This window comes from Rhamphochromis sp. 'chilingali' (assembly GCF_963969265.1).
Source record: "Rhamphochromis sp. 'chilingali' genome assembly, chromosome: 7".
NCBI lineage: Eukaryota > Metazoa > Chordata > Actinopteri > Cichliformes > Cichlidae > Rhamphochromis > Rhamphochromis sp. 'chilingali'.
Genome location: NC_137934.1, coordinates 31,827,591 through 31,851,817, shown reverse-complemented (window position 1 = coordinate 31,851,817; position 24,227 = coordinate 31,827,591). Strand labels below are relative to the sequence as shown.

At 39.3% G+C, this 24,227-nt stretch overlaps 2 protein-coding genes and 1 long non-coding RNA gene across 12 annotated transcripts in view; 1 reads left to right on the top strand and 2 right to left on the bottom strand.

Annotated features, from left to right (window-relative positions):
* Positions 1-527: 527 nt before the first annotated feature.
* LOC308399206 lies at positions 528-5,372 on the bottom strand. The gene is made up of 3 exons (XR_013972091.1): positions 5,268-5,372; positions 3,070-3,114; positions 528-2,887 (listed from the first exon to the last, which is right to left on the bottom strand). It is a non-coding gene; the product is annotated as an uncharacterized lncRNA (long non-coding RNA).
* Positions 5,373-8,271: 2,899 nt separating this feature from the next.
* LOC308400211 (BLOC-2 complex member HPS3-like) lies at positions 8,272-22,754 on the bottom strand (the record flags this gene model as incomplete). Of its 9 annotated transcripts, XM_080887768.1 has the most annotated exons (13): positions 8,272-8,959; positions 9,040-9,193; positions 9,518-9,632; positions 9,851-9,939; positions 10,158-10,231; positions 11,668-11,879; positions 12,737-12,810; positions 14,370-14,463; positions 14,784-14,855; positions 17,045-17,119; positions 17,701-18,227; positions 19,223-19,285; positions 19,642-19,850. In XM_080887768.1, the coding sequence occupies 11 exons, from the start codon at positions 17,740-17,742 to the stop codon at positions 8,851-8,853; spliced, it is 1,110 nt and encodes a 369-aa protein (XP_080743894.1). In that variant the 3' UTR covers positions 8,272-8,850. The 9 variants fall into 9 exon arrangements, with proteins under 9 accessions (XP_080743894.1, XP_080743891.1, XP_080743889.1 ...); XM_080887765.1 differs by lacking the exons at positions 19,223-19,285; positions 19,642-19,850 and adding an exon at positions 22,693-22,754 and having other exon boundaries at positions 18,008-18,227; XM_080887763.1 differs by lacking the exons at positions 19,223-19,285; positions 19,642-19,850 and adding an exon at positions 20,120-20,214 and having other exon boundaries at positions 10,158-10,227; positions 11,667-11,879; positions 18,008-18,227.
* The window catches only part of bcar3 (BCAR3 adaptor protein, NSP family member), an 87,204-nt gene continuing 83,002 nt past the window's right edge, over positions 20,026-24,227 (top strand). The window contains exon 1 of one of the 2 annotated variants that reach the window (XM_080887748.1): positions 20,026-20,364. The gene's annotated coding sequence lies outside the window, so the exon portion shown is untranslated. The remainder of the gene's footprint in view (positions 20,365-24,227) is intronic. The other variant, XM_080887751.1, reaches the window with a different exon arrangement.

Sequence of the window (24,227 nt, the reverse complement as noted above, 5' to 3'; positions counted from 1 at the left end):
AAAAGGCTTGTAGTGAGAAAATGATTTTTAATGAATGGCAAGGCACATAAATTGTCCTGGAAGAGAGTAACCAAGTATAGAGATGGAAATGTGCTAATGTGAAGAATGTGTGTTGAGAAGAGAGAAGGAGTACTTTGGATGAAAATTGAATTAGAGAAGGAAGTGAGGCAACTCTGAAGAGGATGGAGACGGGAGGCATAGAGAGGGTAGGAGTGAAGGCTATGATAAGGTGCGAAGAGAGTAACTGTGGTGCTGGATTTGTGGATGTAGTGAAGGTGGACATGCAGGGGGTTGGTGTGACTGAGGAGGATGCTAGAAATAGAGAGATGGAGGCGGATGATCCACTGTAGCGACCTCTAAAGGGAGCAGCCGAAAGAAGAAGAAGCACAAATAATTCTAATCATGCTTTTCTTTTATTCTCAGTACTAAGCTATGTAAAGGAAGTCAAGGTTGTTTCCTCCTACAATCACTTTGTAGATGGTTTAGACTTGTTTAGATTGGTGCTCTGTCTCCCTTTATCCAAACTAAAACTGTGATGGGGTTTTTTTATCTTCACTAAACACTTTTTTGCTTTGTGTTTATTATTGTGCTACTGCAAGTATTTCATATATTAGTCAGTTGATTGTTACTGTAGGGCAGCTCTAGGACAATCCCTGATGTGATGTAGCTTGCTTTTATCCAGCAGATACGACATCTCATGAGGAGGTTCGAACCCTGTACCCTGACCTTCCCACTGACGCACAAAGTCTGCACATCCAGAAGCAGGCCCTTCTAGGTGAACAACAGCACAACAGTTTCTATTTCTTTTAATATTAGAAGTCAGTTATTCATTAATGAATACAAATGGTGACTGAAGTTATTTAGACAGGACATTAAACAATAAACTTCCAATAAATTATGAACAATGTGTGACTGAATGTGTTCAGTGAAAGACTTTGAAAATATCGCAGCATAAAACCAGTGTAAAAGTACTCAGACCACTTTTGGGGGGATTTATTTGATGATGCAACCAGAAAATGTGCAGGTTGTGAGTTTAACATTTTCAACACTGGAGAAGAAGTACATGTACACAGACTAGCTAATGACAAACATTTTTTTTAACCTTTATTTAAACAGGTTTTTCATTTTTCTGAGCTTATCTGGTATCTAGTTTCGGTGGCAGAAGCATAAGCAGAGAAGACCCAGACCTTACTCTCCCGAGCCAGCTCCTCCATTATTTGGGGGACACTGAGGCATTCTCTGCTGAGTGCTGTGATCTCCCCAACATGTCCTGGGTGTGTCCTGTCTGTCCTGGTGGGACATGCCTGGAACATCTCACCCAGGAGGCGCTCAAGAGGCACCCTTGTCAGATGCCTGAACCTCCTCAACTGGCTCGTTTAGATGTAGAGGAGTAGCAGTTAACTCGGAATGAGACAGACAGCACCTACTGCTGGGGTGGGCCTACAGGAGGGAGAGCTCATGTCGTCTCTTCAGGACACATCACTGGACCCCAAGAAGCTCTCCCCTGAGCTCCCTTTGGCTGCTGGGGTCGGCATACGTTCAACTTTAAAATCACTCTTGGTTCTTGGCTAGCTTTGTGTTAGCATCCTTTGTGTACTGATGCTTGCAAGAAGCTAAAGTTGCTTTGGCAGAATTTTCTTTCTCATATATGCACACATAAGGAGAGAGATGTTTTATAAGCTTTAGTCATCACCGTGCACTTTTCCTGATTCACACAAAATACAGCAATCTGGCACCTTCCCACAGGGTCTTGCACGAGTATTAAACATGTTCGTTTGTGCTTTGGACTGTCACCAGATTTCTTCTAGAAGTTTCTTGCCAGTCAGCAACTATCTTGGCAACACCACTTGAGTTTGTGTGTTGCATGCTAACATCATTATCATATGTGTAATAATACTAAAGCTTCATCTTATGCACACACAAAAAACAAATATGGCTCCTTCGTGCAGGGTTTTCTGGTATGTTCATTTATGCTTCCCAATTTAAAAAAAAGAAAAAAAAAGAAAAAGCAAACTTCTTGCTTCTCAGCCACTGCGGCCACATCCTCACTGTTTTTTAGACAGTTATATAAACATACTGTGAGTGAGTCATAAGCTTAAATACAATAGTTGAAGGAACAAAAACTTAATGTTTAAAAATACCAGTCAAATCTGATTAAAGTAAATAAATAATAAGTATACAATGTAGTTTTAAGACTTATCTCAATGTTTCGTAACATTAATGTTCTATGAACTCGTGAGTCCAGAAATCTGAATGTCATGAAAAGTATTTATTATTCGTGTATTATTATTTTACAATACAAGGTTGTTTTTCTCCTGATACTTCATGCAAACCACATTTCTCCAGGCCGGTCCTAATCAGCTTACTCAGTATCACTAGATCCAATGCTGCTCCTCCAGCACAGCACACAAAAGTAGGAGAGACCGGAGATGCCATGGCTTAGTTAGGAGACTGTTTGCTTCAAGGCCACTAGAAAGTGCTGCCATAAAACTACAATAAATGAATTGACCTTTTGACCTGCTCACACTCTTTTATGCAAAACCCTGCTGATGTTACACACACACACACATAAAGAGATTCTAGGTCTGACCAACCGTCTCCGCCGTGGGCAAAAAGATGACAGTCAATAAAATTCTAAAATTTTATTTATAAACACAATGAATAATAGTTAAAAGTCCAGTGTCCCATTTAGGTACAAAGTAAAAACACACAGTCCAAGGCCAGAGCCAGCTATGCCACAAAGCCAGTTGCACTCCACACGTTGTTCACTTCAACAGGGGTAGCAATTGTCCTCTGAGACCCACCACCCTGTAAGTAGAAAGCCAGTGATCACTCCATCCTCTGCAACTCAGCTGCCTTCAGGCTACAGCATATAATAGGCCCTAGCCTGCACAGAGCGACAAAATAAGACAATTCACTATATAATTCACAGCCCATCCATCCCAAACATATCAGATCATTAGCGGTTTTGTCACATTACATACCTGCACTGAGAGACAAAATAAGACTAATGACGCTAAATTTAATTACGGGTCATGGACAGCCTTCATAAATGCTCATATTACTCACCCGCACTGAATTCCAGCACAGGTTCATCTGGGTCCTGACTATTTCCTGCAAAATAACACAAACGTCATCAGAACATTAAGTCAGAGAAACAACATTTGGAGCTTTTGTACATGATAAATTATACTGCAGTAGTAAAACAAAGTCAAGCAGCAGTACATTTATTAAAATCACCTTCAGCTGTAATATTTAAACTGATTTAGTGTCAATTTAGATTATGTTTAGATTAAAATGAAACTAGTACCCTTGTAATGTCTTTTTAAATTAGAGGTAAATATTTGTATATTTTTTTACATAATATAATTATATTTACTGGATTTTCTCTCTATTGTAGTTTAGTATGATAGTTATTACTTGTTTTTTATTGACTTGTCTTGTTTTTACAATGATTTGCTTTGACTGCAGCCTTTAAAGAAAAGACTATCTGTTCAGTAACTATCCATCAGACTGGGTCCATGTTACCAGCCAAATGGGTAATAATTAAAGTAAGTTTTGAATTACGTATATTTGGGTGTTTAGGTGACACTTTTGCAAAAAAAATTATATAATTAGGTTTAAAAAAACTAAACATGTATGTATTTAAAAACAATAAGTGTGTTTGAATTACTACAGAAACAGGTTGTAGCTCACTGTACTGTTTTGGAGCACAACTTTGGTGCTTTTGCCTCATTTTTAAATCAGTGATCCCAGTAGCACAGTCTAAGCAGAGACCTCAGTGCTTGGCAAACAATCAATAGAATCAATATAATTATTAAAAAGAAACAAAATAAATGCCAACCATATAAAAAACATAAACTTAAAGAAAAAACTAAACTTGATTTTATGTCTTTAGGCTATTGTTAACAGCAAGCATGAGGTTAGTGCATATGTATTATTATTGGAAAGATTACTGCAAAGAAAAAAAAAGTTGAACCAGGAGGGGGCGATATTGCTCTTCTTACAATGAGTTACATGCAGGCTATTACTTACCGTGTCACTCACATTTATTTCACAAATTAGCTGAACCCACTTAATTCGATTTAATTGTATTTATGCAGAGCTGAATCACAACAACATTCTCCTCGAGGTGGTATAGATTGTAAGGTAGAAAGTCTACAATTAAAAAGAAAAAACCTCAATACAGTGGGAAGGAACAACTCACTTTTAACAGGAAGCACCCTCTGGCAGAACCACGGTCAGGGAGCAAACTATCAAACTACGAGGTCTTTAAAATAAGATGATTATTCAAGACCTCATGTGTGATGGGAAGGATTCTGAATTTGATGCTGGACCCACAAATCATAAAAGAGAAACACTAACTCACACACACCAGAAAGTGCCAAGAATTATAATTATATGTAATTTAGTTTTGCGTTCCTTTATAATGCTTTCAACTATACAAATAAGACACTTGGGGGCGCCTGAGCCTTGTAGACACAACAAATATTGAACAAACCTCATGCGCCCTGTTGTTGACAAAACGATAAAAATGAATGTGTATTTCTGTCTTATTTAGGTCATTTTTGTAGTTACAGAAAATCATTTGAATTCATTTTTCCTTAAATTATTTTAACCCTTATTTGATGCTATTGAAATTGGTCTGTTGCCTCAGGGCAACAACGGCAATAAGGGTTCCACAGTGTCACAGTTTTCTGCATATAGTCGATTAATAAATGTTGAGAAAACAACTAATCGATTCAAATTTTTTATTTGAACAAGTATCAAATTGATTTTCACAGAAGCGTTCAATGGAACAAATACATAAATGGTAAGCTGACTGCTTTTTATATAGGGTTTTTGTATTTTGCTCGTGCATTAAAAAGCGCTTTATACAACATGCCTCATTCACCTATTCACCCAAACATTATTACAAGCACCTTTTCTACAATTAAGCTAAACATGCATAAAATGTTAGCAGTGGAGATTTGGCACCTGAAAGGACCCCCTTTGATCCACTAGTTTGAGTCTATTTACATTTAAATACTGATACTTCAATTTTGCCTTGGTTTGAGCTCCATAAAGCAGGCAAACCAGAATTAATCACAGAAGGCAAAAACACTGAAACTACGTTTTAAGCTGGGAGCCAAACAAACCAAAGGTAACCGTGTTTTGAAAAGAGCTATGAAGAGAAACAGACAGACTACTGTAATTTCTCAATAAAATGTCGCTTATTATCGCTCACTCTCAAGAACAAAAACGTGAGTAATTTTCCAGTAGCTCACCATATTTGGGATCTTCTAACATCCACACTTCATGTTTAAACGGTGGTGCGGAGGCGGTGTACCGTCGCAGGACGGATGTAGCATTCAGCGCGGTGTGCCTTTTTTTCAGTTGCTAAGCAACAGATTTATCCCGCCCCTTTCGTTATGACGAGCCGGGCCAGTCCTTTGACTGGTGACGTTACAATGAAACCGACCTTATATATAGACCTGGCTGTTCAGTTGAAACGCATTCATACAGCGGGACAGCAGCGCTTTAAACGTTCAAACACGGAGTTTAACACAAAACAACATTTTAGACATAAAAAACAAAAAAGTGAAATGGCAAGCTCAAACAACACAATGACAAATGATGAAACAGTTCAGACCAATCGGGATAATTCTACAGTACATCCTTTGGTATCCCTCTTGAATAACTTGTTCAGTAGTTTTTCGAACAAGCAGTGGGAAGAGCTTACCTCAGGCTATCCGGATTGCTTCACCGCTAAGCGGCTTGCAGGTTTTGTAGAGGACGTAATGGACCTGTGTGAACAGTCAGGAGCAGTATCACCACTGAGGTCTTCCCAGAACTCCCCTGTACATCAAAACTGTTCTGTCCACACCACCACTGGCAAAACGTTTTTGTCACCTGTGAAATTTTTGGACGATTCTGCTGAGCAGGAGTTTGATACAGCACAGAATATAGATGCTAACAGCCAAGAAACAGCTAACACAGAAGAACGCTGTCAAAATGCTGACCAACACAGTGCTGCAAAAGCAGAAAACAATCCAATTCCAGATCCCCAGCAGCAGAAATCCTGTGTTGAACATGAAGCCAGCATCCCACCGTTAACAAACATAAGTCAAACGGAGTCATATAAAAAGATACAGAATCACAGATCTTCTGTAGACTGTGAGCCACCTGAAAACACCTTGTTAGAGACATTAATTCAGGCTGTGCTTTCAAAGCTTGGTAAACTTTTAAAGTGCCCTCATTCTCACCAAAAACGTTTGTTGGATCTACTCTTGGACAAATTCAAGTGGATGGATTTGCATTTAGACCGAAAAGTGCAGAATTATTTTGACTGCATTGCTAATGCCATTTTCACTGATATTTGTGACAAATTACATAAATTGTCACTAATATCATTGGGGAGGAGTGGGGAGGAGGATTCAATGAATTTAATGGGACAACCAATATTTAATATCATAACTACTTCAGTATTCCAAGAACACCTGTTGGCAGTAACAATTATCGATAGACTGGAATCATATGAAAAGAAAGAAAGATGCAGACTTTCAGTGGAAATCTTTGTGGAAGGACTGATTTCCCGGGTTGCAAAAAAATCAGGCACAGTCTTCATCATTGAAGATGCTGAAGCTATCTCCAACCGGCTTACCATGAAAATCTGGAGTGAAATCAGGGCAGAATACGACAAAATCCCCCCAGAGAAGATCAAGAAACTCAGCGAGAGGGTTTTCAAATCCCTCTGTAAAAGATGGAAGCATGCAGCGGTTATTGTGACATTCTGGCAATTAAACGTCCAAGATCTTGATGAAGATATTGTTAAAACTTTCAAAAGAAAGATATTCCCAGAACCAAGTTGGATATCTAAGTGCTTCTCATCGGTGCGTGCATTTTTTGGGAGGTTTAAGGGAGGAAACAAAATTTCCCCTTTATAGTGACATCGTGATATCAACAGCAAGATATTTTCTAAAACTCACTGGACACTTTAAATTAGCTAGTTTTACATTTAGATCAGATCAAGTCATTTTTGAAATCCCCAGGAATGGTCGCGGCAGATGGCCACCCCGCCCTGAGCCTGGTTCTGTCGAAGGTTTCTTCCTCTTAAAAGGGAGTTTTTCCTTCCCACTGTCGCCTCGTGCTTGCTCAGAGGGGTTTGTTCTTTTGGGGTTTTCTTTTTAATACTGTAAGTTGTTACCTTACAGTGTGAAGCACCTTGAAAACACCATTGTTTCCTTTGGTGCTATACAGATTGAAGTGACTTGCACTGACAACATAACTAAGCTGGGACTTTAATTTAACATCAATAAAATTATAAAAATATTACATCTTGATTTCTGCTTGTTTTCATTGTCTGTGACTTAATGAATACAAATGTGTAATTTAACAGATTTTTTCTTTATGTTAGTCTGACCGGTGATTCCATGTTGGCCTTAGGTGTTGGCGCGGATACGCTGCAGCCCCTGAGCCATTAATGGCCCAGCACACTACAGTAAAAACAAAACAACAGCCATCTCTCCAACTAGGAAAGGAAAATAATAAACGGCCTCCTTGGAGGCAACCTGACTCAAAACAGTTGCAGTCCAACTCAGACCGACTGCAATCACTCTCAGGCAGATTGATGAAGATCTGCAAATAACTGTTGTCTAATTTATAAACGCAGACAGATTCCCAACACGTCTGTTTACAATAGAGGACTGTACTTACATGGTTGCAAACTGGTTGTTGTCTTGCTTATATGAAAACATTGCTTTGGAGCAATGAAACTCAAACACATTCATTTTTAAAATGCCTCAAAATGAAATTTTCAAATATTTGGCTTTATGCTTTGAAAGTGCCGTTGTGAGTGGGAGTGTGAAATCCTTACTTGATGTGTTCCCTTTGCCTTTACTGTTTTCAGTTTTATTTGTCATATGCAAGTTAGCACAGGGTCAACATTGCAATGAAATGTGTTTGACGAGCAGCAGTCACTCAGCAGCATGGTACAGTAGAAATATAATAAAATATAATAAAATAAAAAATAGAAAAATAGTAAAGAGCAAAATATTAGAGAGACGTGGTAAAAGAGAAAAGATGACTAAATATATATGTATCTATAAATATAAATATATGTACACTAGTGATTAAATAAGAAAATCTTGAAAAGAAATATGACGGGAGGCCAAATGGGATGTTGCACAGGAATGAGCAGCAGAAAATTACAGTATTACTCAGACTTTTAATAGTCATATTGTCAGTTTTGGCCGACGGTCATGGGTCACTTCCACTAAAATAGCACGAGACTGGAGTAAAATGTACTTTATTAATGAGAACACATGGTGATACAGCAAAGAATCCAACCCTTCTGAAAAGCAAATGGCTTCCTGTTATACTCTACCTGATTCAGGTGAGCATCTGGAATAGACCAAGTCTGGGGGTCAGCAAACCAAAGGAAAACAAAACCCTCCCCATAAGAAAACCACTACAATATAACCAACACATCATAGACATATGAAGATTTGGAACAAGTCCTATAAATAATTCCATAACATATAAACTTCAGTCTCTTCTATATACATTAAAACAGCGGTCCCCAACCTTTTTTGCGCCACGGACCGGTTTATGCCCGACAATATTTTCACGGACCGGCCTTTAAGGTGTCACAGATAAATACAACAAAATAAAACTAGTACCGGTACCGGAAAAAAAGAAGATTTATTCATAACACACGTGAAAGACCCAGGAAAACAGAGTTAACGATAAAAACGATAACAAAATAACGATAAAAAAACGATAAAAACTCTGAAAACCATACATTTCACACCCGAGCCTCATCTCTCGACCAAACGACGGTCCGTGGCCCGGCGGTTGGGGGCCGCTGCATTAAAACACCTTAACCACACAGTTAGGTTTCAGCCCTCGCTGACTCAGAACAAAGTGAAGCTGCATCTCATCCATGCTGCATCCTTGGAAGAACTCTGGAGAAAAGTGCCTGCAGGACCGGAGGGAGTTCAGTCAAACCACAGCTGGGAGAAGTATTCTTAAGGAACAAACTCAGAAGTGCAGACACACCTGAAAAGAACGTAAGAAAGTGCATACTGCCTTCCTTCTTCCAGCCCGGTTTTTTCAATGCTAACTGGGATGTCGCAGTCTTTAGCTCGATCGCCAAGTAACTCCTGGTGTCTCGGAACAACCAGAAAGTCAGCCTGGTCTTCCAGATATTCTGCTGTGCATGCAGAAAGATCACAGATTGCATATCACAGGTCACTCCTACATTTGATAAAATGTCTCATGCTCTGCTTCATGTGGACAATGTAAAAGTATGAGCTTGAATGCATTTTTTATGTTGTTTTCTTAGTATTAAATCTGTAGAATAAAACCAAAAAGAATGTTTGAGAACTCTGTAAAAATGTCTAATTGTCAGCTTTAGTAATGTAATTCATATTCATAAAGGTCTCTGTACTCATCCCTTTCTAGTTAAAAAGAAAAAAAATCACCCTAAAGCCATAACTTAAAACACATTATAGAGCATTTACATGTGTGCCGTTACCGTTATTTGTGTCCAGTGGTTCCTCCAGGATTTGGGGTTCAGAGGTTTCATCCAGTTTTAATATCAAGACTTCCAGCTCTCCTTGCACAGCCACATATGTGTCGCACAGTGCCACCTAGCGGTCAAAATATTTAGGAAAAAAACAAAAACGAGGAAAAATGCTTAAGTTAGAAATTTCCCAGTACGACAGAAATTGTTCTCTTTCTCTCATTATGTAAATGCAAGCTATCCACTCAGAAAAGGCTTACATTTTTAAATATAAATAGGTGCAGTGAACATGGTTGATATAACAGTTTGACACAGTCACAGATAAAAATAAGTGAAGAAAAGCACCTGCTTAGGTGTGATTTTTGGAAGGTGCAGGATGACGGAGCGTTCAAAATCCAGGACGGAAAGATTCTGGCTGGAACTTGAAGACTGAGCTGTTGGTAGAAAACAGGCCTATTGAACAGAAGCTTTTTAGTCCTAATTCACATCTAATGTAAACTCTTTGCCATATGAAATAAAATACACACGGCTCATTGTAAGACATCCTTCTCTGATCAATGATCAGATGATGATTTGTAGATAGTTGTGATACAAAATGAGTGTTTGACTGAAAATATCTTAATAAATTAATAAATGTGTGTTTTTTAGTTACCTTGACTCTGACCGCAGCGCTGCCGAGTGTTTGGCCAGCTGCTCTGAAGACTCTGATTCTCCTGAGTTTCCTCCCAAAGAAACAAACATTATTCCAGTGTAACATAGTGTGTAGGTTATCAGTGAGTCTGCTCATTTTCGATGAAAGACGTTACCACAACATTTGATCTTTTTACAGCCATGTGATGGCCAAACCCGTGGCCACACTCTAAAAGTCGGTAACTTTTGTATTTTCATTCTTCATTTTGAACATAGTAATACATTTTAGTTTCCAATAACTTTATTGATTGGTTTGGATACATTTGTTCTATTTGTAAGCGCGCACATTTAGTTTACTTATGTATTCATACTACTTCATTTCTTTGCTTTCTGACTAACCTTTGTCCTTTTATTTCTTACCTGCTATCATCCCTGGGAGTTGCCGGACAAAAGATGGTAGCCAGGGGTTGAAACCATTAAATACAAGGGAAGATAATTGGACCACACCACTACTTCCTGCTGAAGGGGGGAATGTGTGTTTTCTTTACTTTAAAAACAAAGTATTTGTATTTAATTAAATATTTGAGTTTAGGGTTTAATGGGGTTTTTGGTTTCTTCTTTGGTGTTTAGTTTACTAACAAACTAGATTGTACTGCATCGTTTGTGATTTATGATTGTGTTTGTTTGTTACCCCTCATGTGTCACAATGGTTTGATCAGCCATTATATATACCCTTGTATGTCATTTCATGTTTAGGTCAATTATGTATGTTTGGGCAGTCATTTGGTTTGTTAAGGTTGCAGTCTTTGCCTGGGTTCAGTTTTGTTCCTTTGACCTCTTTTATGAGCTCAACATTTATTGCTTTTGTAAATATAATTTTTTGGGGTTAAATAAATGAAAACTATATTTTTCTAATAATTCCTGGGACTCCTCCTGTTTTTCAACTCGGTCCATCACAAGCCAGCTATTAAAATAAATGGTGTTAAGCTGCCACCTTAACAAAACCTTGTAAACGTACTCATCATATTTGGAAAATACTTTAAAATCTTCTAAAAAAAGAGTGCAAGTTATCAACAGTATGTGCGGAAAAAAAATCTTTATGTCCAAGACGTCATATTATATTGAAGAGATATTATTTAAAGCAGGGATGTTAAACATAAGGCGTGGGGGCCTGAATTGGCCCATTAAAGACTCCCATCTGGCACACAAAGCACCATATCACAAATCAGTACCACAAAATGGTGTATTGAATAAATGCAGCATCCATTCTGTCCTGAGTCCAGCATGAGAGGAAGACCAAAGCCCAACGGAGATGCTTAAGAAGCACTGAAATTACTGTGGAAGGCATTGTGGAGCAGCAGACAAAGGTTGAAGCACCTTGAAATCGACCCTTATCACAAAAAAAGTAACAAAAACTTAAATAAACAGTCTTTAACAAATTAAAGACATTATTGAATTGTAAATTTAAATGCAGATAAACTCCATAACGTCAATAAAGCAGGTAAACTTTGATTAAGAATTGAGTTCTTACCAGGTTCTGCTGGTTGTGTTGTCTCAACGTAAAGAGAACCAGAGTGTTCTCAGAGCCAACCAGCAGGTCTCCTCTAACCGGGCAGCAAGACACGGCAATGGGCCGCTCTGACAGAGGGATCTCAATAATCTCCATCTGCACTCCACCCCACACAGATGCTCCACCCAGCAAGTGGCCCAACAAACGAACCCCAACGCGGGCCTTCTCCTCTGCCTGAACAGAGGGCAAATAAGGCATTAACATATTTCCCAGTGTGTAATTAGAAAACAGCAATATACATGACAGCTGCAGACTGCCTTTGGTGGAATATAATTTGCTTATTTCTTCTTGCTCTCAGCATAATTTATCCATAACTATGCACATGTTTAAACGCCCTTTATACCATTTGCTTTGACAGTCTGTCTCTAACATAGGTAAGCTTGGACATATGACCATTGAGACTGATTGAGGGTGCTCGTGACCTCAATTTGAAGGTTTTGTATAGTGTACTGCAATATGAAGATAACAGGATGTACAGTTCAAATGAAGACAGCTAGCTAGAGAGCTAGAACAATCTGACAACAACATCTGACTACCAGTTACAAAAAATTCACAGTTTAAATCTGAGAGATAGTTTTTTCTTACAAAAGCTTATTATATTCCTTAGTTTAATCACATTAAAGCAACATAAGATTTATGTATGGAACCATAATTAAACTAATTCACAATGAGCCGAGTCAAGTTTGCCATTCCAAAGAAACGCATTGGAGATGATCTGCATCCATTAGAGCAGACTGATTGACTGACTGACTGATTATGTGTTAGCATCTATCTGCATTCATAATCTAGATGCTAGTTATTTACAAACCTTTGCTACGCTTTGTGAGACTGACCGCAGTCACTGCTTGGAGACAGGTTGCATACCACCAGAGCGAGGTAATCCTAGTTAAAGGTGGTGTGCATTCAACCTCTGGGTAACCAATTGGTCACTGCAACTACTTGCCATCAACCACTTTTTCCCCTAACCACAAGGAGGTTTCTGTCCTATTTTTACTCTTGGGTGATTTGGACTCGAGATGGTTCTTGTGTACCTGGTAACGCCAGTTGGTGTATGCTCTCAGGTAGGTGGCATTGTTCTTTTCCTCAATGGTCACCAGGTAGTCTCCTAGAAGTGAGTGAGCACAGAGGAGGCAGTGATAAAACCCAAGATTTTTCAGTGTCTAGTGTCTTTGTTTTTGATGCCTTTCCAGTTTACACTGTCATCACTTGAAGCCATTTTGCTCACATATGGGAGACAGACAGCAAAAAAGTGAATGTCAGTACTAGAGATGGCACGATACCACTTTTTTATGTCCGATACCGATATCATAAATTTGGATATCTGCCGATACCGATATGAATCCGATATAGTGTTTTTTAATCAACAAAACTGTTTTTTAAAATATCTTGCTGCATTTTGCAAGTCTGCAAGTTCATACTCAAGTTTAAAACAACAACTACACTAAAGCTATTCTGTTATACCTGTATACAAAAAAAATATTTCATAGTTCAGCAATACTGATCAATCTAATAAACTTAGACCTACACCATTCTCCCTATTCTGGTATTTTAAAGAGTACTTAGCGTAAATATTAAGCAACCTAACTAATAGGGTTCCAACTCCCAGCAACAACAAAAATAAATAAATAAAAAATAGGGAACCACCCCTCACGCTCCACCTCATGATGCTTAATCGACGTAATCAACCTTAATTTGATGCAGTGTGAAAAAAAATGCACAGAAATATTAAATAGATTCAACATCTTTCTTCAACAAAATTGCAGACTGCACAGATGGTACCTTCCCAAAGGAAAAAGTACTATAGCTTACTAGGGTATATATATTAGACTTAATAGTCACTATATACAGTAATTGACTTCTATTCGTTTTACATCAAATTAAAACTTTGGGTGTCAGATAATTATTTATTAAAAGCTAGACATTTTAAATGAGAATAAGAAAGAAAAGTATGTCTTTGTGCCCCCTTTTCCCAGTTAATGCCCTATCGGCCCCCCTGGCTAAACTTTGCTAGATCCGCCCCTGCACAGTTACCAGCGTCAGCTACGTAGAAAAGATCCTGGTGTAGAAAGTAATATTAAATAAATTCTAACAACAGCTTATCAAGCTTAAATGTGCTGCTGTTGTTCAGCCGCTGGTTTCCTCTTTCTGGTGCAAAGTGGGCCAAAAACAAACAAGAAAGACGGACTCGCTACAGAAAAGCCGATCAGCTGATCATTTAAGCAGTTTCACGATTGAAGTAGCAGCCGGAGAGCGAGAGGCAGTCGCTCGTTAAGCTTAACGTGGGAATGCTTTACAAACATTCAGAGATGGACTTACACACTTGCTTTACTTCTCTCGGGGATAACTTTGTCGGAGATGAAATGCCGGGTTGCTAGCGAAGCTCCACATGCTATCCAGACCACCGACAGGTCCCGCATGCCACAGCCGCTCTATCACGTGATGCATACTGCTCCGACGTGCTAACGTTCTGAGGTGAGTTACGGCGTGTTGCAAGTTTTGTGAGGTGCTTTCGTGATATTTAATGGATCGGATTACATTTTTTATTTTTCTCCGATATCCGATCCAGTAATTTAGGTCAGTATCGGACCGATACCGATACGTAATATCGGATCGGTCCATCTCTAGTCAGTACAGAGGGCAGAGAAGGACAGGAAATGTCTTTACCTATCTTGCTATGCTGGATGCTCCTCACAGCGCCCATGGTGGAAAAGCGGCAGATGAGGGGGCAGCCCTCCACCTCCACATTGTACGCCTCCACCTGGATTCAGTTCAGCACAACAGTGTCAGGCTACTACAAAGGGTTAGTTACTAAATGCTTAAGTAAGATGAGGAAGACAAAGCATCAATAATAACCTTTGAGCATGATGTAATTCAAGTGGTCTGGAGCGAAATTAACTCGTCCCAGTGGAGTTAACGGGACTGATATGCCCTCAAATACCTTTGCACATCTGGTGGGAGAGGCTTAACACAAAACTGACTATTTTATCTTATTTTGCCTCGCTACCACCAAAGTCATTACTAAAATAAATACATTTTTAAAAAGGTCACAAACTGTAAACATAAGCACATTAAAGCAACCTTGCATCCTCCAGTCGCCACCACAAAAATAGCTCCACCTCCACAGCAGACCAGTCCGGGTTCCTTCTCCACCTGAGCCACAGAGTGGGAAAGCAGTGAAGACGAGAGCATAGGTAATAAAACACGGCTGACATGGGATCAGCGTAGACTTGTAGTCAAGACCGCCTAATCCGAGACCAAGACAAGACCAAGACCAGAGGGTATCGAGACCAAGACAAGACCAAGACCAGAGGGTATCGAGACCAAGACAAGACCAAGACCAAGACCAAGTTGAGACGAGACCAAGACCGAGACCGAGTCGAGACGAGACCAAGACCAAGACCGAGACAAAAAAAGTCTTTAAACTGCAGCCAGATGCTATTCTATATACATATGCAGCAAGGCAGAACAAAGTCGGGCCTGTATCAAGACACAGGGACTAAACCCCAATTCAACCAGACCCAGAACTGATCCAGAATTAAAACAGGACTACAACAGTAACCAAGACAGAACCAGAATCAGAACTAGATGATAGTAGCACTAAAAATCATCATAGACCTGCACTACACTTATTTTTTAATTCTACCAAAGTACAATATTTAGATTGAGAAAAGTTTATATAATTATTTAGCCTCGTTGTGCAAACAAGCCTGCAAAACTTAATAAATATAGAATTTGAAAAGTAACAAATGGTATCTAAAAACAAACACTAGGTACTAGATACATGTTCTGATGAGTTTTGGCAAACAACCATTTGACTAACATGTGTGTCTCACCTGCTCTTGTTCCATCTCTGTTCTGTCGTCATTCTCTCTCTCCCTCTCTGCTCCTCTCTCTCACTCTTTGTGCTGACAATCAAGCCAAACACCAACATCATCAAATATACAGTTGAAACCAGATATTTACATACTCTTCAGATAAAAACACAAACACTTTTTTAATTGTAACATCAAATCAGACTAAATGTTTATTTTTTTAGATTGATAGATATAAAAAACATATTTGTTAACTTTAAGAGTAAAGAGAGAAACTATCTGTATTTCTTAATTGCAAATGGCACCAAATTGTATTCAAATTGAGCCACACTTATGGAGGTCTAATTCTTTTCCTGGTGTTTTGGTTGACATCTCTTGATTTTCCCATGTCAAAGAAACAGGCTCTGTGTTTTGCCTTATATGCATCCACAGCTGTGCCACCAGTTTACTCACATGGACTCTACTAACCTATCAGAAGCTTCTTCAGCTCAGAATGGAATTGTCTGGAGTTTTCTTATTAATTAACAATAAACTTAGTGTATATGTACTCCTAAATTTGATGAAAGTGATTAAAATAGACAGCTCCCTCTTTTTATTCTGACATTTAACTAATTCAAAAGATATTTCAACATGTATTTATCTAAAACAAAAGTTTACTCTAAATTGATGTTTAACAGTAAAAAAAAGTTTTTATGTTTTCTCCATAAAGTGTATGTAAATATCTGGTTTCAACTGTGAATATCCTGCTGTGTATTGAAATTCCTCTTGTTTTGCATAGATATACTGAACAACATCCAAAGTATAATATATAAAATAACATCTACCTGAGTTTTTTCTTTGAAAGAAGCTCCTTATGTCCATTGTTGTGTTCATCAGTACACAACTGAAACCGATTTAGAGAGTTTGTTTAGCCGTGGAGGGAAACAACTGAAAATATGAAATGTAAGCTAAGACTCTAAAAAATCAGCATTGCTGTTCGGCTTTTTATTTATCCATTTGTTGATTCACTCGAAGAGCAAGTAACGCAACCAAGTGATCAGTTTGATATCAATCTTTTGTGATACACCGTCATATTTACATTATTAGTTAAGTACGAATGATTTGCTTTGGTACCTGGTCAAACTTAAGCTCTCCTCTGTCTGCAGCAAATTCGCAGGCAGCAGCTTCTCCCCCCTCGCTCACATGGGTGCTGTGCTCAGTCGCCTAGTGCCTGAGCTCGGATCATACCAAAATTAGGGGGAATTTACGACGGTGTGCTCTGTGCTTCGTGTGTTGTTTTTGGGCTTAAGCCCAGTAAGCCCCCCCCCCCCCGCTCCGCTGATGGTTGACTCCAAATCTCCCGAACACTATGTCGATTTGAGAACGCAAGACCGAAACAGCGAGACCAAGACCGAGACCAAGACAAAAGTCCGTCGAGACCAAGACGAGACCAAGACCACGTAAAAGTGGTCTCGAGACCGGTCTCGAGACCAAGACCGGTCTCGAGACATCCAACTCTAGATCAGCGTCAGTCAGGTTTCACTTTACCTGCACAATCTGCTGAGAGGAGAAAGGATGGCAGTTGTAGACGTGCACCATGTTTGGTCTTCTGGCAAGAGGACTCTGTACAAGGTGGAAATTTAAAAAAAGAAAAAAAACCCCAAAACATTAGTTAAGGTGCTTCATTCTTACTTTATCTGTGTTTCTCAGAGGCTTCATCCATCAGGGTAAACAGGACTACTACAAGAAAAGGGATGCACTTAGTCTCAGGCGCTGGATTGTTTATCGATGAGGACTGATGCCATCTGGAAAGTTTTTCCTTTATTTGACACATTGGGCTAATTTGCATACTTGCACATATAATTCTCGTGCAGTTTTTTTTTTTTACTTTTTACACATAAACATCATATCACACACACATGAATTTCACACGAAAGTGTACTTCCTCCATTTCTTTGGTAGATATTTTTTGGCGTTTACTAGGAAAAGTTGTTCTTTTTTTACTGATCTGCAGGTCTGCGTCACAATTCAACTTACTTTTGACCAGTGAATTAGGCTAAAAAAACTTTCTGCAGACTTTCTCTCAAACTTTAACATCAGTCAGGGGGGGAAAGGCGAAACTATCGCAATTAAATCTCAGAGACCTGCGGGAACAACACGGTTGTAATAAAGGTAAAAAGAAAAAGAAAAAACACACTACAAACCTCTGTATTCTTTTTCTTTTTTTCTTTTTTTGCCTGTCCCATTTGGTTCTTTAGCCATCAGAATTGTTGTCTGAAGACCAACAAGGATACCCAATGGATTTACTTTGCCAAATGGATCATCGTGGCATTGCCGTATTGGTCCATTTGGTCGATCTTTGTTTTTATTATTTATTATATTTTATTTTCAGATGTTACAGACGGGACAGACATGAGTGAGGGATAGGAAAGGGAGAAAGAAAGAGGAAGGAAAGGAAAAACAGAAGGGGAGAGGGACAGTGAGAAAGGGGGGGGAGAAAAAAAATCATACCCCTACTCCAAGGCCCTGCATGTGTGGGTGGTTGTGGTGGAGCGGGAAGAGGGAGGCAGCTGGAGATGGGGAGGGAAGGAAGGGAGGGGCAGGTAACCCCTCCCTGGGGCCAGCTCCCCCGCTGACCCCAGTAGGCACTCCCACACTCCGCGACCCGCCAGGGAAAGGGGGCCCAGGCCCATCCAGACCAGGGCCCAGTGCAGCAGCGCCCCCCGCGACCCTGAAAAGGATAAGCGGTAGCGAATGGATGGATGGACACTTTGTAATTATCACGGATTTATTTTTACATTGGTGACAGAATTATTTTATTATGTATTTATTTTGTAACTTGTCAGATCAGATCAGTTTTATGTTGCCGTTTTAGGTGAATGGAAAGAAAACAGGTGATGTTATATTTTATAGAATCAATAATCAACTTCCAAAGGATGAAAATTAAATAAAAGAAAACATTTAACAGATTTGAACATGACAGCAGATATCCAAAGGGGGGCTACCATCATATCTGCCCTCTAACCTCTGTATCTGTAGATAACCTACAAAGGGGCACCAGATATAGTGAATCAGTGATTGATTACCTCTGTGAAATAGTGACTGTATCTCTAAAGGGACAGCTGAAAATATTTCAGAAGTCTTTTGGCACCATTTTACCTGGTAATACATACATTTTTCTATTTCCTCTCTGCCTACTCTTGGGAACTACTCGTGGCACACTATTAACTATTTATTCAAATTTCATCAGTTCAAAAGACTCAGAACAAAATAATTTCCACATATTTGGAAAAGCAGTTTTCCAGATGAAATACATAACATACAGTGCAGATTAGCACTGTATACCAATAATGTTTCTATAGCCATTTAAATATATGACTTTCAAAGCTCAACGTTAGTGGAGTAAAGGTAGTGCTACTTTGGAAGGAACCATTTCTTTGTGGCTTTTCATTTTCCTCCACAAGATGGCATCGTCCCTTCTTAAATACGACACGATTATTCCCAGTTGCTGCCCAGTAATACCAGTAGTTAGATATTGTGATAATGCAAAGAGCCGTATGCGTTTTGGGATCAGCCCTTCTTGAGGGATTGTTGCTGATTCGCTTACGTTTCTTGATGAATTGATTTGCTATATTTTGTAACTTAAAAACCGTCAGATTTAGTTTCAAAGTGTAAAGTGAGGTGACAAATACAACAAACAAACAACAACGCAGAACAAAAACTCACGTATAAAGTTAAGTGGTTTTAGGTTTTAGTTCAGTCTTTATTTTGAAAGGAAGACGATTTCGCCTGAAAGTAGCAGACGAAACATGAAAGTTAGGGAGACCAGGTGGAAACGTACATTTAATTAAGTTATTAATTCTATTTTTCTAAAAAATAAAGTCTACAATGTGAACAAGGTATATACAACTTTAGAGTTGGCTAATGACTATTTGTGGGTTGATTTTGTTTCACCTCTTTTGTCCAGGTTTAAACCAATGACTATAGAAAACAGTTTTCTACAGTCATTGGTTTAAACTTAATTTGAAAAGGCGCCCTATTGATTAGCATGTAAATTATCAGGATGTCTAAGCCGGAATGCTAACTAGCTACTGCGTTCGAAAGTTTCGTATTCGTTTAAATATTTTACTTTTAATTTTGCTTACCTTTGCTCTTGAAAATAAATCGCAAATGGTGCTAACTGTACCACCTGCAAGTGACTCAGTAATCAAGTCTGTAACCCAATGGCCATAATTAGATTTAACTTACACTCAAAAACCCGAAAAGTCTCGTGTAACCTAAACGTTTGATAATATTTTAATCGGGGTTTTATTTAGATCATAATTTAAAAGAAATGACGGTGCAGAGAAACAGAAACGCCTCTAGCCTTCACAGCGGATAACACGCAGACTCAGCACACGGGTTCCTTTTCTGACAGAGCAGGACACCCTTTAAGTCCTGCTCCTCCACCCTCCAAAGACAGTGCTGCCGGAGGGCTTTTCCAGCCAATTAGCACCACCTTGATTTGCATTTGCCCCGCCTGGTCCTGCCACAGCATCAGAAGGTAACTTTAAGGTAGCCAACGAAGCGCCCCTTTTACATGCCTTTTAATTGGCACTAGAGAAATAAAACGAAGACGCGTACTGTAGTTCAATTTTTCGTTGTCTGCTGCGGTCCTGACAGATACTCCGGGGTCGGGGCTTTTCTCTGACTGTAGTAACTGAAATGGATGATACCATCTGCCCGCTAAGACTACACAGTCCCAAAACCAGGGTGCTGTAATCAGTACTCTGGCAGTGGGGGTCTCCTATCAGCTTTGCATTACATCCCCAGCAGATGTGCAGGCTGCAGGCAGCAGCCCGTCTGTGTCGCTCTGCAACTCTCTCAAGGTAAGACTGGTGTATGGGCACTTTTACCTTTAGGATTATTTGTTGCAAAAAAGCGAGAGAAATACGGTAAAGCTCCGGAGAGTCTTAACCATTTAAATCCCTTCTAATCGCTGCACTGAACTAGTGTGCATGTTTGAACTGCTAGGAGTTAAGACTTTGTGTGCTTGGAGGTGAAAGTGAAGCAGAACTGTTTCGCACTCACTTCTTTAACTTCTTTTACTGTTTTTCTAAATTGGCTTTTTAATGTAACTATTAAGTTACAATTATTGCAGGACACATTCAAGTTACATGGCATAAAAACTTCCTCACAAATATCCCTCAGACACTGGATGGTTTTGTTTTTTTAATAACATGCTGAGGACATTTTGCTGTATTTAGCAAGAAAGATGAAACTGCAGAACTGCTAAATTCCACACAAGTAATAACTAGCTGTAAATTATCCTGGGTACATATCTGCAGTCATGTTTTATAGGCTAGAAATCTGTTGGCTCAGAGCTCATGAAAGCATTTCAGAGATTCAACCAGGGGTGTAAAATTAAACCCAACACACACCTTTAAGCGTGAAACAACTCTTTATGATATTAATTTAAATCACATATCAATTGTTGTCAGTCAAGCTGTTATAAGTATTGTCTTTGAGGGAAAGAGTGCAGTGTAGGTGATCCTTTACTGGAAATTGTGTACTTTTATGGGCTTAAATTACACTAAGTATTTTCCTCTTTCCCTTGAGGGTTGTAAAGATGCTTGTATTTAAATACTCTAATAAATCAGTGTAAATTTGCATCCCATAAAACGCTGAAATCATCTTGGGAGAAGAGAATGAAAACTTTGAATGAAATGTAACTTTTGGAGGCAAAAATCCAAACCAAATGAAAGTTGCTGGTATTGTGGTGCAGTGTGATAGTAACTTTTCTCTTTGGACCAGGAGGACAGTGAAAGTCTTTCAGCGTTTCGTACAAATAAGATGTTTGCTGTTGTGTGGCTACTTAGCTGCAAGCCTGGCCTTGCTCGATATGCAGGTGTGTGTGATAACTTGATGACGTTGTTAAATTCACATATCCCCTTGGGCAGTGGTTTAGCGTCGGCACACATATACGCGTTCACAAAATCCTGGCAGCTGCCAAGCAGATTTAATTCTGTTTCTTTGAGACGGGACTGTAGAGCAAATGGATAGAAATGCATAGATGATGGTAGGGAGGACAGCTGGAAATGAAAAGGATGCACAAACATGACGTGAGGAGGATGAGGAAAACACAGATGATGAAAGAAAATGAAGAGAGGGGAAGTAGATGGAAAACAAGAAGTTTTTCTAAAAGAAAATAAAGTGAAAGGGGAGAGACTCAAAAGTATTTTTGCAGACTAAGAGGAGAACAAGCAACAAGAAAGCTTTTTTGATTTTGTCCTACTATGGTAACTCATTGACTTCTCCTCATCTGTTATATTTCTTCTGCTTCTATAGTTACTGTAACCTACAGGTAAACATGTTTTGAAGGCGGCTTCAGACTTGTTCTTAAGGCGAGCACCCGACCACAGGGAGAAAATGATATTCCACATCATTCACATATTTATTTTCACACCTCTGAAGAGGTCGGGGAGTTTTTTGACTAACTATAATGTTGCCTGCATTTCAGTGCACAGTTCAAGTTTCAGTGAACACATTCAAAGCGAGTAAATTGGTGTTTATGGTGCTCACATTATAGATGTATGGTTTTTCTACTTGGTTTTTGATGTGCTGCAGACATTTATGCCAGGTAAGCCCTGCAAAGCCCAAGTATTGCAAATGTACCCTGCATTGAGCTGCAGTGATGCAAAGCAATGCTGGCAAGCAGCTGAGATCAGTAATGAAAAGATGCATGCGTGGTGTGTAATTTGAAATGGGGGAATCAGTTCTGTTAGATGGCTGGATCTGCCATCTGTGATAATTTCCAGTTGCAAATGACTGCATGTTTGAGTTTACAATAAATACTGAAAGATGGGAGCTGCCTGGGTCCAACTGTTTGTCTTCCAGTAACGCATTACCATAACTAAGGGTAGGTGTTTTACAAATAGCACACCATATAGAAACAATATAAAAAATAAGGTTTTCTTTTCCTTTTTATAATAGCAAAAGTTTGTTTTAATACCTCATTATTATGATTATGTCTCTTGCTATGTATTGCTTCTATAAGTGGCCCCACCCTTTTTAAAAAAAACTAAAATTCCCCCAGTTGTTTTTGCATTTTTCCAGCTAATAGCATAGTAGCATAAAGAGTATGACATTTGAAAAATGTGCAAAGTGAGCTGAAATTGGTGGATGCATTTCAGCAGACAAACGTGAAGAAACCTTACCTGCCACCTGGAATGTTGGCCTTTTGTTCTATGTGAGGGGAAAGCATCTTCTCTCTGCCCAGTGCCCTTCATTTAAAATAATCAAACACTTTGCTGCGATGCTGAGTAACAGGAGCTGGAATTGCCTTGGTGATGATGCTGATGTTATTTTTGCAGCTTAATTCAATTGGTTGGATTGTGTCAGTCTAATGTGATTGGCAAAATGGATGCCCTTGGAGTATAAAAGGCAGCCAATACAGGCTTTAGACAGTGGCTGGGGGGGAAAGGGAAATTGTCCTCTAATGCTGTCTTGGCTTCTCTGGCCTTTGAATTTGTTGTTTGCCATAGCTGCTTTGGTATTCGGTAAGTATCTATCAAATAGCCTGGCCTCTTTAGATCATACAGCAAGGGAGACTATTTATATGCTATAGTAAAAATGCATGCTGTGACAGCGCCCCAGAGAAATGTGGTCATGGGAAACAGCTGAGGTCAAACCAACAGGAAGTGGAGAGGAGAGGAAGAAGAACTCTCAAGGGACAGAGTGTAGTTTTCTTGATGGTGAACTTGTTGCCTGGTTCTACTGGAAATTCCAGTATGATTCTTTACTGCTCACTTTATTTGTACTCATGTGCTGGTTTCTTCTGAGCTTTTATGTTCTGGCAGCTCTATTGGGAATATGCTAGCAGATCCCATTCTTTGTATATTAAAGAAAAATGTAGAAAAGACATCCCAGAAATTTCTGATGAGACCTTTCTCTTTGCCCAGTTGTTGTCATCTCTATCGAACTGCCTTATGAAGGCAAGAAGGGCATGCAATATATGACTTTTTCCCCAACTTATCCAACTCCCTTAAACCTCCACCACAGTTTTCAGATTTGTTCCTAGATTTTGGGATCATCTGGAAAGACTCTGTTATCTTCCAGCAGCCATGTGGAGCCTTGTAAAATCTTTATGAGATAAACCACTCGCAATATCTGGGAGAAGCCTCAACACTTTAAAATGATATACAGCTGTTCAATAGTCTACGCTACTCAGTTGTTACACGAAGCATCTGGCTGAAAGATGCAGTGAAAAGGTCTTGATATCAGTAGTAGACGGGGTGTGGCCAACACTGGTTCACTAGCATCCTTGTACTGCACAAGCTCAGTTAACCCAGTCATTAAATTTCCAAGACTGGATGGCAAATTTTTATAGTAACCACGTTACGTCGACCTTTCTCGATCTGTTAACAAGCGAAAGTGAAATGGACAGTTTGTGAACCTCACTTAGATCAATTTCTGTTTGTTCTTGCGAGTTGCTTCACATAAAGCATGCTAGAAAAGTAGATTAAAATTGAGAACAAATTTAAAAAGCTTATGCTAGTGATCTCATAATGTGGTTTTAGAAAAAAACCTCTCAACGAGTTTTAAGCCTCTGGATTGTCTGCTAATGTATCATAAACTGGATGACTGGACAGTAGTAATATACCTATAGCTTTTTTGCCCCCACCCCCACGGGCATTTCCCCCCCTCCCCTATCCCCCGCCGCGTCCATGTGCGTGTGCACGTGCGCGAGAAC